The sequence below is a fragment of the Prionailurus bengalensis genome, chromosome A2 (genome assembly GCF_016509475.1).
Source record: "Prionailurus bengalensis isolate Pbe53 chromosome A2, Fcat_Pben_1.1_paternal_pri, whole genome shotgun sequence".
NCBI lineage: Eukaryota > Metazoa > Chordata > Mammalia > Carnivora > Felidae > Prionailurus > Prionailurus bengalensis.
This window is the reverse complement of record NC_057348.1, coordinates 656381-669882: the sequence shown is the minus strand read 5'-3', so window position 1 is coordinate 669882 and position 13502 is coordinate 656381. Positions and strand designations below refer to the sequence as shown.

Genomic DNA, 13502 nt, shown 5'->3' with positions numbered 1-13502 from the left:
GCGAACGCGCCGGTGCGGGGCTCCACGTGCGGCGCCCTCCGGGACGCCCCCTCTTCCGTCCCGGCGCGGCCGAGCCGTCAGACCCGCTGCGCGCCTCCCGCCCCCAAATTTGCAGACGCGCGACCACAGGGAGGAGGCCGCACGCCTCCGCGCTGCGCTTGCGCACTCAGCCGCCCAGGCGCAGTCCCACCTCCCGGCGTGAGCGCCGCGCTGTCATTGGTGCGTGCGCAGGAGCGAACGACGCGGCCGCCAGTGAGGCGGCCCCCGCGGTGGGCGGGGCCCGGGCCTGCGGACGCGCGCACGGGGGCGAGCGGGGCGCCCTCCCCCCTTCGTGACGTCAGGCCCGTTTCGCGGCGCGTTGCCGTGGAAACCGCGATTCCATTTCTGCGGGTTTCCGGGGGCCACCCCCTCCCATTCAGCTTTTTCCTCAATGGGAGGAGGGGGCGGTGCGGGGTAGACTCCGCCCCCTGAGGTCTCCGCAGCATCTGCCCGCGCAGGGCCTCAGTTTACCTTTCCTTCACCTGGCCTGGCCAGCAGCCCCTCTGACCGCAGCTCCCTTCGGCCGGGCACTTCCCCCTGGGTAGGTGTGCGCGATGCGCGGCCGAGTAGGGGGAAGAGGCCAGTGGCCCGCAGCCCCCACCGGGGTGTTGTCCTCCTGGGACCCCAGGGCAGGGCCGTGACCCTTGGACTTCCGGGCTGGGCGCCAGGAAGCGCCCTGAGGGGTGGGTTCCCGGGCAGCAGGGCAAGTGCCCCCCGCCCTGCAGCGTGCAGACACAGCCTGCGATTCAGCGTGTGATTCAGAGGGTGGCCCAGGTGACACCTCCCTCCACAGCCCCTACCCAGCCCTGTGGAGTCACCTGCTTACAGCTCTCAGCCCTGACCCCCAGGGGCGGCTGCGTGGGCGGAAGTTTCCACCTGAGCTGTCTCACCCACACCTCCAACCTGTGGCCCTCCTTACCTGTGGGAGCTTGTGCCCTTGACTTGGAGGTCTGGAAGGGTCAGCCTGCAACGTGCATGGTACCTTCCTGCCTGATTGTGTGTGTGCATGCGTGTGTGTGTGTGTGTGTGTGTGTGTGTGTGTGAGAGAGAGAGAGAGTGTGTGTGTGTGGGTGGGTGTGATCGAGAGAAAGAGAGAGAGAGAGAGAGAGAGAGAGAGAGAGAGAGAGAGAGAGACTGGGCTGGGGGAGGGGCAGAAGGGCCTCCCGGATACTTCCAGGACGCTCCTGGGACAGTCCTGGGGTTTCCCTTGCTCCTGGGGTCCTTGGAGCTGGGGCGCTGAGGGCAAGGCCTTGGGCTATCAGAAATCTGCCCAGGAGTGGGTGGTCACCAATATAACAAACACCCCCAATTCTTAGGGCAAGTGATGTTTCTCTCTGGGCTTGGGGTTTTCTCATCTATTAAATGGGAGTATAATTAGTTCTGTTAGGTGGCAGTGCTTGTTAACTGAGGAAATACATGTAAAATGATGCTATTATTGTCCTGTCTGCCCAGCCCCAACATGGATGGAAGCAGGACCCCAGAGAGGAGTTGCCCCTGGCCAGGCCCTTGGGGAGATGCCAGCTGAGGAAGTCCCCTTGCAACGCAAGGGCGGCCAGCAGAGGGGTGTTCCTGCACTGGGCACGGCCCCGGACAAAGGCCTGGAGGCTTGAGGCATGACCGTCAGGGCTGGGGAGCGCTGGAATGCGAGGCCAGGGTGAGGCCACAGAAGGGTGAGAGTTCACCCCAGGCTGGGGCAAGGCCAGGCCAGAGGCCTTGAGCACAAACCCTGGGCCCTGGGGAATCACTGATTTCTGCCAGAGAGCTTCTGGAGGCCTGGCAGGTAGGAAGGGGCTCTATTAGCCTTGAGGGAGGGAGAGGGCTCACGTCAGGGGGCCCACGCAGGCAGTACCTCCTGCTTGGCCCGGCAGTGGGAACAGTCTTCCTGTCTGTGGCTGGGGAAACCGAGGCCCGGTGTGTGGGTCAGGTATCCTGGAGACGGTTCCAGGGGTTAGTCCCCAGTCCACTTCCCAGGGCCGGGAACCGAGGCCCCACCCAGGGCACACTGTGGGCAGGCAGCCCTGTGCCCACACCCTGTAGGACTTCCGGCCTTGGGTACTGGGAAGTGGCTGGCCCCTCCCTCCACTGCTGGGGCAACTTCCTGCCCACCCTCACCTCCAGGCCCGGAGGGAACCCGGGAACTACTGTGGGATCCCCGCCCCCCCTTCCAGCTCCCACGGCCTGAGGTGGTGGGAGAACCTAACATCCTACCGGGTCTCCAGATCGTCCCAAGCCCTTTCTCCGATAGAGACCACCCATCAGACCAGGGAGCCCCCTCTGTGATGGCCAAGACCGCTCCCCAGACCCCTGCAAAAGGGCAGCACAGTCACTTAGGTTTCATTTTCTGTTTATTACTTGAAATCACGGTGTTTGTATGCGGCTTTCTTCCCAATTTTTTCATACAGGAAACTCACGCAAGGTGCCGGGACCCCTCCCCCCCAGCCCGACCCCCCAAGGGTGGGTAATGCTTTCTTGAGGGAGCCCTGGTGAGGGCAGAGGGGGGCGGGCTGGTTCCTGCCTGGACCTCCACCCTCAGACCCGCGGAGGCACAGGTGTTATTTAAAAATCGTTTAAAAAAACAAAACAAAAAAAACCAAAACAGAACACATTTAAATAGGTATCCAAGACAGTTCTTGAAAAACAAACCCACTCCTTTTTTCTCCTTTTTTTTTTTTTTGGAAAATAAAAACAAACAAAAAACAAATCCTTGACCCCTACCCTCTGACCCCTCCCCACCCACCCCCCCACAAAAAAGTTTACAGAGCTACAGTTAACACATGATGTTCACATCTGAAACCATTAACTTTAAACACATAATGGGGGGTTCACCTAAGATAGGATGAAGGGAGGGACAGGGAGTGGGGGTGTCTGGAGGACAGAGAGGTGGGGCAAGGACAAGACTGGGGGGGAAGGGGGGCAGGGCCCAATCATCTCCATTATCAGTAAAAATAAGTGAATGAACAAAAACTCCACCCCCATTGAAATGGCCCCAGTAGGGGGTTTGCCCCTCTGCCCCAGGGGGAATCTGGGGATGAGAGTGGGGAGGGTCCAATTAAGACCAGCAGCGAACCCCCCCCAAGGGGGTTAATGCTACACGGCGTCACCCCTACTGGGGGCTTCACAGCTCAGCACCCCCTCCCCTCCTGGCTGCCAGAGGGCCTCCAGACACAGCCCACAGGCCCAGATCCCTCAGGTTGGGCCAGGAAGGAGGGCTGGGGGTATTATTTCCCCTGTCCCCCCAACCATTTCTCTCCCGAGTTTTCAAGAGACTCCCAACCACTATTGGCTCAGAAAATTAATAGTCTATAAATACCCCAAGCTCAGAACAAAAGGGGGGCGGGGCAGGAGGAAAGGGCACAGTGCGTGGACTCGAAGGCTGGCGTCTGGTCTGTTCCCCTCCCTCTCTCTCCTTTCCTACTAGGAAAGGCCCCCACACCCCTACCTGAACCCCAAGGCTGGCTGTGGCCAGCCTGCTGAAGCGCTTTTTTTTTTTTTTTTTTTTTTTTTTTTTTCCTGGAAAAAGAGACCAAGAGAAAAAAAGCACAGATGTGGAGAAACGGCCCCGCGGGCGCAGGGCTCTCTGGTCGCTGTGGGGCCTGCTGGCCGCCCTGGAGGCCGGTGTGCACGGCAGGCCTTCCCTCCCGGGCCCTGCCCGTCTGTAAAGTGCATCATGAGGCGTCTACATTTTTGACTTAAACCTGAAGGGACGGGGGCGGCTTCCTCGTCCCCACTCTCAACCATCTGGAGTGACTGCTACATATCTGGAGCTTGGGAAGTGGGCGGGGAGGGGCCCAGCTCGGCCGAGGCTCGAGCCGGCGGCGGGAGGAAGAGGCGGGGAAGTGTGAGCTGAACCGAGGCGGCAGGAACCCAGTCCATGGAGAGTTCGGAAAACCACGGTTAAGAATGGAACTTAAAAGAAAAAAAACAAACAAACAAAAAAAAACACGAAAAACAAAAAATCAGAAGGAAGCTGGCCGGGGAGGGGGGGGGGCCTCCTGCTGCCCTGACCGCCTGCCCTCCCGCGTGCAGGCCTCTCTGGGGGGGGGGCGGGGGGGGGGGGACGGGACTCTCGGCCCAGGGTGGTCCGGCGAGGGACGCAGGTCCTAGGCCACCACGAACTCTGACTTAATGTCAGGATTGACTTCCGGCTTCCAAACGGAGTCCTCAAAGTCGAGGCCCAAGCCGGAGGCCTCGCTGGGGCCGCCGCCGCCGCCTCCCCCGCTGGTGTCGCTGCGGCCGGCCTTGCGGCTGGGCGGCCAGTGGTAGGGGCCGCGGGCGTCGCGTCGCGCCTTCCTGCGGAGCCGCTTCTGCTGAAGCAGCAGCTGTAGGCGCTCCACCTTGCAGCGGGTGGCCCGGTTCTCCGTCTGCCGCAGCCGGTCCCCTGGAAGGAAGCAGGGACTGTGACTCCAGAGCGCCCCGCCCCCGCCCCCGCCAGGAGACACAGCCCGGACTCCTTTCACGATGCACGGAGAGAGGGAGCCGGCCGAGGGGGGTCTTTGCGGCTCTGGCGGACCCCGGGGCCCCCCGAGTGGACTCGAGCCGTCCGCTGCCTGTGTTAAACGCGAGCCGGGCGCTGGCAAGGCCAGGTCCAAGGCAGACGCGGAGCAACACTAGTGCCCGAGTTAGGTGGACCTCCAGCCCTGAGGCTGGTGCCTTGGTTTCCCCTTTGTGACCTGGGGGCTGGGGGTCTGCCCGGCAGAGAACAGTGCCACTGTTCCACAGGTCTCAGGATTCATTGGGGATGACTGGGTCTCTGGGGGACACAGGCTATCCCCAGAGCAGCTCCAGCGCCCTCCCCTCCATCAGACTCGGCCATTCAGAGGCTCCACCTGCCATCTGGACAAGGTGCGGGGGGGGGGGGGGGGGGGGACAGGGGGGGGCGCGAGCAGGGAGGAAGTACCCCCCCAGGAGAGGACAAGGACACTTTGTGCCCCCAACACACATGCTCCCTTCTCTCCAGGCTCGTGCAGAGAGGGTGAACAGCAGCTGGTGCCCCCCCTCCTCCCCCAGCTCCCCCGTGGGTCAGCTGCTCTGAGCAGCCCACAGAGGGGCCTTGAACAGCCCAAGGGCGGGCGGGGCCAGCCGGTCACTTACCCAGAGGCTTGCACGTGCGGGCCTGGCTCAGGGAGGTGGGGGCTGCAGCCGCCAGCTTCTCACAGGAGGTAGTTTTGGGGGTGAGGTCCGGGGCGGGCGAGGCGGGCGCGCACTGGGCATGGCAGCGTAGCTGGGTCAGCGACGGGGGCATGCCCTGGTAGTGCCGCGTGGCACTCAGAAGGTCGTTGAGGATCTGCAGGATGGTGCCGATGTCACGCCGCGGCCGCCCGCTGCTATCCTGGCAGTTGGGGTGCAGCGTGCCTGCAGGAGGCAGGGGGGTTGCTGGTGAGTCCGAGTGACTGACACGCGGCCTCAGAAGGGCAGGGGGCCCCTCGTTCGTATATGGCGGGACCCCAGGGTGAGGGCCCAGACACGCAGACCCGCGGCCTCTGGGGTGGGGACGCGCCATGACACCTACCAGAGAAGGTCCCTGAGAACACCCCTGGGGCGTGGTTCACGAAGCTCTCAATGACAGCGCCGGGTTTGCGGGAGCGGGAGGCGGGGCTCCCGCCGGGGGTGGACGCGGGGCTCCCGCCGGGGGTGGACGCGAGGCTGCCAGCACTGGCCGGGGGCGAGCAGTCCATCTGCTGGTCGGGGAGGGAGGCATGGTAAGCTGCGGGGTGCAAGGACAGCCCTCGGGGGCCAGGGTCTGAGGGTCACCCACCGGCCCAGGGTCTGGGGATGGCCCTCCGTACAGAGAACACCTCTGGGACCGTGGACAGCCACCTTCTGGGCCCCGAGGAGAAGCCTTCCGGGCAGGACTCACCTCGGGGCAGGTGGCAGCTGAGTGGGATCGGAAAGAGCCGGCTGTGACGGGTGAGGGGGACGCAGGGGCAGGGCTGCTGGACACCGGGGGCACTCGGGCGGCGCTGGACACTGGCCGGCAGGGAGAGGACACAGGGGCGGTCACGCTGGGGCCCCCCCGGGCGGCGGCGGCGGCGGCAGCGGCGGCCGCCAGCACGTGGCGGTGTTGCAGCGGGGTATGCTGGGCAGCCAGCTGCAGCTGGACGAACATCATGTGGTCACCCACGCGCAGCGCCAGGGTCAGTGGCGAGCGGCCGGACAAGAAGTCACTGACCTGTAGAGAGTGACTCGTCAGCGCCAGGGCCCCGGCCTGCTGCGCCCCCAGCCCGGCCCGGCCCCGGCCCCCCGCGCTGCGTGACCTGGGGCCTCTCGCCGCCCCTCTCTGGGCTCTGGGGTCCCTGTCGGTGCCACGGATGCTTAAATAAAATGAATCGGTATTTCCGGAAGACGCCTCCGCCAGCCCGGCCTGGCCCGGGCGCCACTGGGGGCTGTGGGGGACAGAGGCGGGTCAGATGGGGGGGCCTGGCCCTCCCTGGCCAGTTTGGTTCTTTCAAGGGGAAACCGAGGCCAGAGGGGGCAAGGCCCAGTCAGCGGTCGCTGTCCTCAAATAACCCCACCCTCCCAGCCCCCAATCCTCTGCCTGTGAATATGGGAGGGGGGCCAATCTCAGACCCCCTCCCAGTTAAGCCACCCAGGCAGCAAGTGGGCGGGAATTCCTGGACAAATTCTTCGTCCTAACCTTTGCTTTCTCAAGATAAATATTTATCTGTCCTGGGTGGGGCTGAGGCTGAAGGGGAGGTTTAGCTGCTGCGGAGGGGGCCCTGATGGTTCTCTGAGGCCTGGGTCCCCTGAGAGCTCAACACAGCCCCAGCACAAACCCTCAAAATCTGGTGGTGTGCGTGGGGGGGTGCGTCTGAGCCCAGGCTGCACTGGGCTCCACCTCTGGAGCCTGGCCAGCGCCGAGCTTTCCCCAGGGGCCAGGATGGTGGGGGGGGGGGGTGGAGGTTTCTGAGAAGTGACATAGGCCAGGATGACTCAGAACCACCGCCTCCCAGCTCTCTGCTGGCAGCGGCTGGCGTAACCTTGGGGGCCGTGGGGAGGAGGAGAGGGAGGTGGGCAGTTTGCAGCCCCCACCCTGAAGCCTGGTCTTCATGGCATCCCCCCCACCCCCCCCCCCGCCAGCCCCAGAGACTCCCCTTGCAGGAAGGGCCTGGGGTGGCTTCCCAAGGGCAGCTGGGGAGTCCCCCCCACCCCTCCGCCCTGCAACTTCCTCCCTGGGGAGGGCGAACAGGAGGGCATGACTCTGTGCCAGGCGGGGAAACAGCCCTGGGAGCTCAGTCACTCCGCCCAGTGGCCCCCCCCACTCCTGACGCAGGCACCCTGGGGCGGATGTGAACCAAAGACACCCCTGGCCCCCCCCACCTCCGCCAACCGCAGGCCCCCCATGAGCAGAGCTCAGTTCAGGAAATGGAGCTCAGCTCCCACCTGGCTCCCGGGACCCCAGCTCTGCACTGCCCCCCCCCCCCCCATGGCAGACCACCCAGCGCCAGGGCCCCTCCTCACTAGCTAGCTGCTGAGGACAGGATGCTACATGCCGGGGAGGGGGCGAGGGCCTCAGGGCAGGAGGAGGGAAGCCGCTGAGCAGGTTTCCTGCGGCCAGCCCAGCCCACCCCCTAGCTGGGGCGGGCAGCAGCAGGCGGATGGCTGAGGCCTGTGTCACCCTCCTGGGAGGAGGGACCCGCCGCCAGAAAAATGAGGAAAGGAGGAGGTTAAAAAAAAAAAAAGAAAAGGCTGCAACAAAACCGGGAACCCGGGTGTGGGCCAGCCCCTGCCTCCCGCTTCACCTCCTGGCCAGTTACTAAATATTTTCCTAACATCCTGTCTAGGCTGCAGCCCTGGGGCTGGGTGCCCCCCTCCCCCTTTTGGGGCAGAGAACAAAGGCCAGAGGGAGGAGAGAGAGGAGTGACTCTGCACCCCTTACAATGGGGTCACAGAAGGCGGAAGGACTGTCACCAGGCTGACCCTTCCAGGCCCCCCCCTCCCCGCAGAAATTTTAAAAAGGTCACCCCAGGGAAACCGCAGTGGCTGCGGAGGGGGTGCTCCCCAGTGTGGGCCTGGGGACCCAGGCCCTGGTGTGGGAGCGTGGGCCAAGGTTACCCCCTCAGGCAGGCTTGTGAAAACCCAGCCCCCTCCCCCATGGCAGCCACCGTGGGAGAGAAGGCCCTCAAGGTCAGGTGGTGAGTGCTGGGGGGGGGGGGTAGGAAGGAGGAAGAGGAAGCTGGGTGACCAGGCTACGCGGGCAGGAAAGCTGGGCGGCGCACCCCCTCCCTCCCCATGGGTCTCCAGGGAGCACAGACAGCCCCAGGCCCTCGCCCGGGGCTGGGAGGGACCGGCGAGGGTCTTACCTGTGTCTCAGTCAAGCTCTCCAGGGCCTGCATCACAGACTGCTCTGGCCTTGAGGCCTGCGACTGCAAACAGAGAAGCCGCTTTGAGCGTGCGCTTGGGTCAGAGGGCCCGGGCACCGGGGCAGGGGAGCCGCTTGCCGGCAGGGCCGCCCTGGCAGGGCGTGTGCTGGGAAGCGAGCTCTCAGGGGAGGGGGCTGCCCGCCTGTGCCAGAGCCTCCGGGGCACTGTGCCCCAGCCATTTACCATGAGGCCCGCCTCCACGGTGGGTACCAGCGTCAGCTTGCTGCCATCCCCCACGCCGAACTCCTGCAGCTTCCCCGAACTGAGCCGGCTGGGGGGAGGAAGGAAGAGGGTGAGGCCAGGAGACAAGGCAGGGACGCGGAAGCAGAGGCCGAGGGGGGAGGGCTGTGCTCCTGGGGGACGCAGGGGAGCCCTTCCCACCCCTGTCCCTTCCCGGCCTTCCACACCCTGGGCCTGAACGTCCCGGTGGGGTGGGGGGGGGGAGGGGGGTCTGTCAGGCATCTGGCCCTGAGAGCCCCCAGGCAAGTGGCTCAAATCTCCTTCCCAGAAGCTCCAACTCTGTACTAGGGCACCACCTCTGCACCTCAACAAAGCACTTTTTCATCATCCGGGTGCCAGTGCGTCCTTGCCACCCTCCGCCACCCTCCCCTCACCCCAGGGTCGGCCCCAACCAGTAATTCAGCTACACCGACCCGGGGCTCCTCTTTGTGGGAGCCACAGGGCTTAGCCTTTAGGGTCTTTTTGCGGGGCCGGGCTCCCCCTCCTCCCTCCCTCTCCCTGGCGCAGGCCGCCGCCGCTCAGACAAAGGAGACCCTCCCCCACCCGCCCCTCCCCCACTGGGGCCCCTCCGCTGGGGACGGACAGTGCGTGTCCCTGGAGGCCCGCGGGGGGAGTGCTCCCCGGTCTGGAGGCGATTTAAATACCAGGGGGGAGGGGGAGGCTGCGGGAGTGCTCGGTGGTTAGAACAAAGGGGGGTAGAGAGACGCAAGTGGGGGAAGAACACAGCCAGACGTGGAGGGGGGCACCGAGCAGATGCGGAAGCCAGCCGGAACGCAGGCAGAGAGGGAGGTGGCCGCGCTTCCCTCCCCCGCAGCCGGGACCCCCACACTGACCCGGGACTGCTGCCTTCCCGGGAGGGGGGAGGGCCGCCCTCGCAGCCGCCTTTGTGCAGCGACCCCAGGCGGGGGAGGGGGCCGAGGCAGGCAAGGCCGAGCAGAGGGCGCCCGAGAGCGCGCGGCGCGCCCCCGCCCCCCGTCTGGCCGCCCCCTTCCTTCCCCGTGCGGCGCGCTCTTTGTTCCCGCCCGGGGGCCGGGGCCCGAGGGGGCGGCGGGCCCGGGGGCGGCGCGCGGTACCTACGTGTCTTTGTGGAGCAGTGCCAGGCGCTCCTTGGGCACTTTGAGCCTCTGGGACAGCCGCTTGCGCAGCCCCTCCACCGTTTCGTCCGGGGGCACCGACAGCTCGTAGCGGGTGCCCGTCGTGCTGTGGATGGCCAGGCTCATGGGAGCCGCCTCGGCCGCCGGGCCCAGTTCGCAGGCGCCGCCGGGGGCCCCGCGCCGGCAGCTCCGGGCGCCGCCGGGCTGCGGCTCCATCCCCGGCCCGCGCTGGAGGGATGGGGTCTGCGGGGCGCCGCCAATCCTCGCCGCGCCTCCGGGCAGTGCTGGGGGGCTCCCCGAACCGGGGTCCTCGGGGTTCCTAGGGGCAGCGCGCGTCCCCTTCGAGAAAGTCCCAGGAGCGGAAGGTGAAATCAGGAATCAAAATCCAAGCAGCGCTCCGGGGTCGCGTTGGCTCGTCGGGGCGCCTTCCGGGGGTGGGGACTGCACTCGCGGCTCCTTTCAAGGACAGTGGGCGCGGAGGAGGGTCCGGAGAGGGGGGTGCCGCTCGGGCTTCCGCGCTCGGTGCCGTCCGCCGCTCGGGCCGCGGTTCCCCGCGCGTCCCCTCCCTTAGCAACAGCCGCCGCCGCCGCCGCCGCCGCCGCTTGGAAGATCTGGGGGTGAAAGTAACAAGAAAAAAAAGTTATAATGTATCAACGTTCCAAGGGGCGGGGCTGCCGCCCCCTCCCATTCACTACTTACTCCGCCGGCCCAGCGCCGGCCAATCGTCGCGCGCCGAACGCCCAGTCGGCCGCACGGGCGGGCCAATAGGAACCGCCGCGGCGCTGCCCCACGTGGCCGCGCGGGCCCGCCCCTCGCTCCGCCCCCGGCCCGGCGGCCAAGGGGAGCGCGGCGGGGGCGGGACTGGCGCCGCTCCGGCCCGCCCCCGCGCCCCACCCGCCCGCGCCGGGGGCCATTCATACGGCCCGCAACAAAGGGCAGGCGGCCGGAGGGAGACGGGGGAGGGGGACGGCCCGCAGGGTCCGGGCCCGGAGCCGCGCGGCGTGGGGGCGGGCACTGTCCCTGCGCTGGGAGGGGCAGGAAGCCGGGGGACACCCCCCCCCCACCGTGTCTGTCCGGGAAGCCGCCGCGAGCGGAAGCGGGAGGCGATCCCCACGCTTCGTGGCCGGGCGGCTCTCGGGAGGTTCGGACGGCGGGCGTCCCCCACCTGTGGGGCGTGAGGTCCCGGCGAGGAGTGGGGCTGCGGGCGGGGCCTGCACCCGGGTGACGTGGGCCAGTGCCGGGAGGGCCCCTCCCGCGCCGGTGCCACCTCGCGTCCCACCCCTGTCCCGCGGGCCGGGCCCGCTTCCCGAGTCGCGCCCGCCCGAGCCGTGACGTGACGCGGCGTCCCCGGCTGCGCCCGCGCGCGCCGCTTGGGGCTGCGGTGAGTCAGCAGCGCCGGCGCGCCCCCTGCCGGCCCCGCCCGGGAGCGCTGCCGGGAGTCCTGGGGAGGGGGCGCTGAAGCTGCCCTGGGGCCGGGAAGAGGCCGACGGCACTGCCGGCGAGCGGGGAGCTTCGCTAGGGGCTTGTAGCCTCTAAGGAAGGAGACTGGGGCCACACAACTGAAGAAACTCAGGCCGAACAGCAATTTGCTCAAGGTCACTCGCGGGGTAGGAAGAGTGCCCGGGAGGCGGGGCGGGGGCTGAGGTCCTGCCTGGGCGGTGCTGCTTGCGCCGAGCCCCTCCCATCCCACGACCCGAGGGGCTTGCCAGGGCTAGAGACACCCCGAACCCTGTCTGCCCACAGAACAAAGAAAAGTGGGACACCTTTAATAAAAGGCCTGAAGTGGGGACCCTCCTACTCGTCCCGTGAGGTCCCACCCCGCACTCACCAGGCGCCGCCAGTCCGAGGTCCCAACCGTCCTGAGCTTACCCACGTCCGGGACTAGAGCGCGGTGGCGGGGCAGGTCTGGGACCGAGCGGGCGGCCCCCAAGCCTTTATCCGCACCGCCTTCCCTCGGGGTGGAGTTTGGGCGGGCAGGGGGCGGAGGGCCGGGCGGCCAGTGACGCAGGCGGGCCCCCGCCCCTGCCTGCAGGCCAGGGCCCTGGGGCGCCTTGGGGCCTGGCTCCCCACCCCTGAAGCCTCGCTGCGTCTATGGGGGGGGGGGCGGGGGGGCTCTCCATGAATACTGTAGAACCTGGGGTCGGAGTCGGCTCAGCCGACCAGTAGTGTCCCCAAGACGAGGTTTCGGGGTGCACGAACTGACTCCCGCCCCGCCCCCTTTCCTGCCGCCCCAGGCCGGGTGCTTCCGCCTGGGGGCGCCCGAGTAGGGGAGCGTGAGCGGAGGGGGGCCTGAGTCAGTGGCCACGATCCAGGAAAACAGGCCGGAGTCACCTGCCTGTTGTGGGGGTGCCCCAGCCAGCTGCCCAACTGCCTGGCCGCCTGCATCCCTTAACGGTGACCTCAGACGGCATTTATGGAGCGATTAACCTGCGCCAGGCCTGCCGAGTGCAGCCAGGCACCACCCGCCGCGCTATGACCTTTCTGAGCCTGTTTCTGTAGCTTGGCTATAGAGTGAGGAGAATCCCGCGCGGGACTCTCTGGAGCCCCGGGGGTGTTGGGGCGGGCGGGACCACCCTACCCGTCTCACAGACCAGTTAACTGACACCACACGGTAGCAGGTGAAAATGTGTCATGCCCTGTTTTCCCCAGCATGCTACTCTGGGTAGGGACGGTTTTGAGGATGACCATGATTGGTGTGGGGCCTTCTCAGTCCTTCTGCTACCTCTGCCCAGAGGAGGGGGACCTCAGGACCTACTGCCCTACCCCCTGTCCATTTATCTGGTGTCTCACTTTATCTGGCCTGACCACCTCCACCCCACCCTAGTCGTGGGCACCCCTCCCAGGGCTGTGTGCTTTTCCAGGTCTCCATCCTGCTCCCACCCAAAACTCTTGCAGCCTCTGCCCCCCCCCCCCCCCCCCCCGAGTCACACCCACACAGGACACCCCACCCCTCAGGGTCAGGGCTGGGCCATAGGGAGAGGCTGAGCCAGCCCTTGGAAGGGGTCACTGAGGGGCTGGGGTTGAGGTGTGCGCTCCAGCAGGTGGGACTCTGGCTGGAGGCAGTGCCGGAGACCGGAGAGGGGATTGTGGGGCCACAAGCGAGGGCCTTGCAGGGGCCAGACGGCCAGGTGGGCACCCCACCAGGCAGGGGTGGCCCAGGGAGTGGCGGACTTGAAGCTGGAGCATCTCGACGCTGGAGGGGCTGCAGGTGGAGTGAGTCAGGGCTCCGCGGCTCAGGCGGGCACGGCTGTGGTCTCGGGGCGCGGAGACCTAGGCCGTCAGGTTGCCGAGGGACTGGGTGGTCCTCCTGGAATTGGGGCCCCGGAGGTCACTCACTTTGGAGGTGGGGTACTGCTCTCAGGAAGGGACCATGGCCCCAGCCTGCCTCTACAGGTCCCACCTAATAAACACACTAAGCCCCTCCACTTCCTACTTCCTTTCCCCTTCAGAGCATCCTCGTGCTCTAGATGGTTCTTGGGTGTGAGCACACACCAAGTGCGAGGGGACCCCCTTCCTGGGAGAAGAACGGACCCTTACGGGAGCCTGACCTCCAGGAAAGGACCCCTGGCTCCTGGTCACAGGGCCCACTCCACTCCACCCCAGGGCAAGGCCCGGGACAACACAGGTTGTTCCCACAGGCCCACATCAGGCAGAGGCATCCGGAAGGTTCCAAAGCTCACACCTCCCCCAGAGGCCCTGCACAGTGCTGAGGGGCCTTACCTACATCCGAGACTGCCCACCCTTTCACCCCCCCCCCCCCCGGTCCCAG

General features: G+C 66.6%; 1 protein-coding gene across 4 annotated transcripts; it reads right to left on the bottom strand.

Annotated features, from left to right (window-relative positions):
- Positions 1-2368: 2368 nt before the first annotated feature.
- MIDN (midnolin) lies at positions 2369-11669 on the bottom strand. Of its 4 annotated transcripts, none has more exons than XM_043590103.1 (9): positions 11562-11669; positions 9717-10344; positions 8583-8670; positions 8340-8402; positions 6294-6422; positions 5897-6208; positions 5549-5714; positions 5131-5391; positions 2369-4417 (listed from the first exon to the last, which is right to left on the bottom strand). In XM_043590103.1, the coding sequence occupies exons 2-9, from the start codon at positions 9947-9949 to the stop codon at positions 4140-4142; spliced, it is 1530 nt and encodes a 509-aa protein (XP_043446038.1). In that variant the 5' UTR covers positions 9950-10344; positions 11562-11669; the 3' UTR covers positions 2369-4139. The 4 variants fall into 4 exon arrangements, with proteins under 4 accessions (XP_043446038.1, XP_043446037.1, XP_043446040.1 ...); XM_043590102.1 differs by having other exon boundaries at positions 5549-5717; positions 11562-11668; XM_043590105.1 differs by lacking the exon at positions 6294-6422 and having other exon boundaries at positions 11562-11668.
- Positions 11670-13502: the final 1833 nt, after the last annotated feature.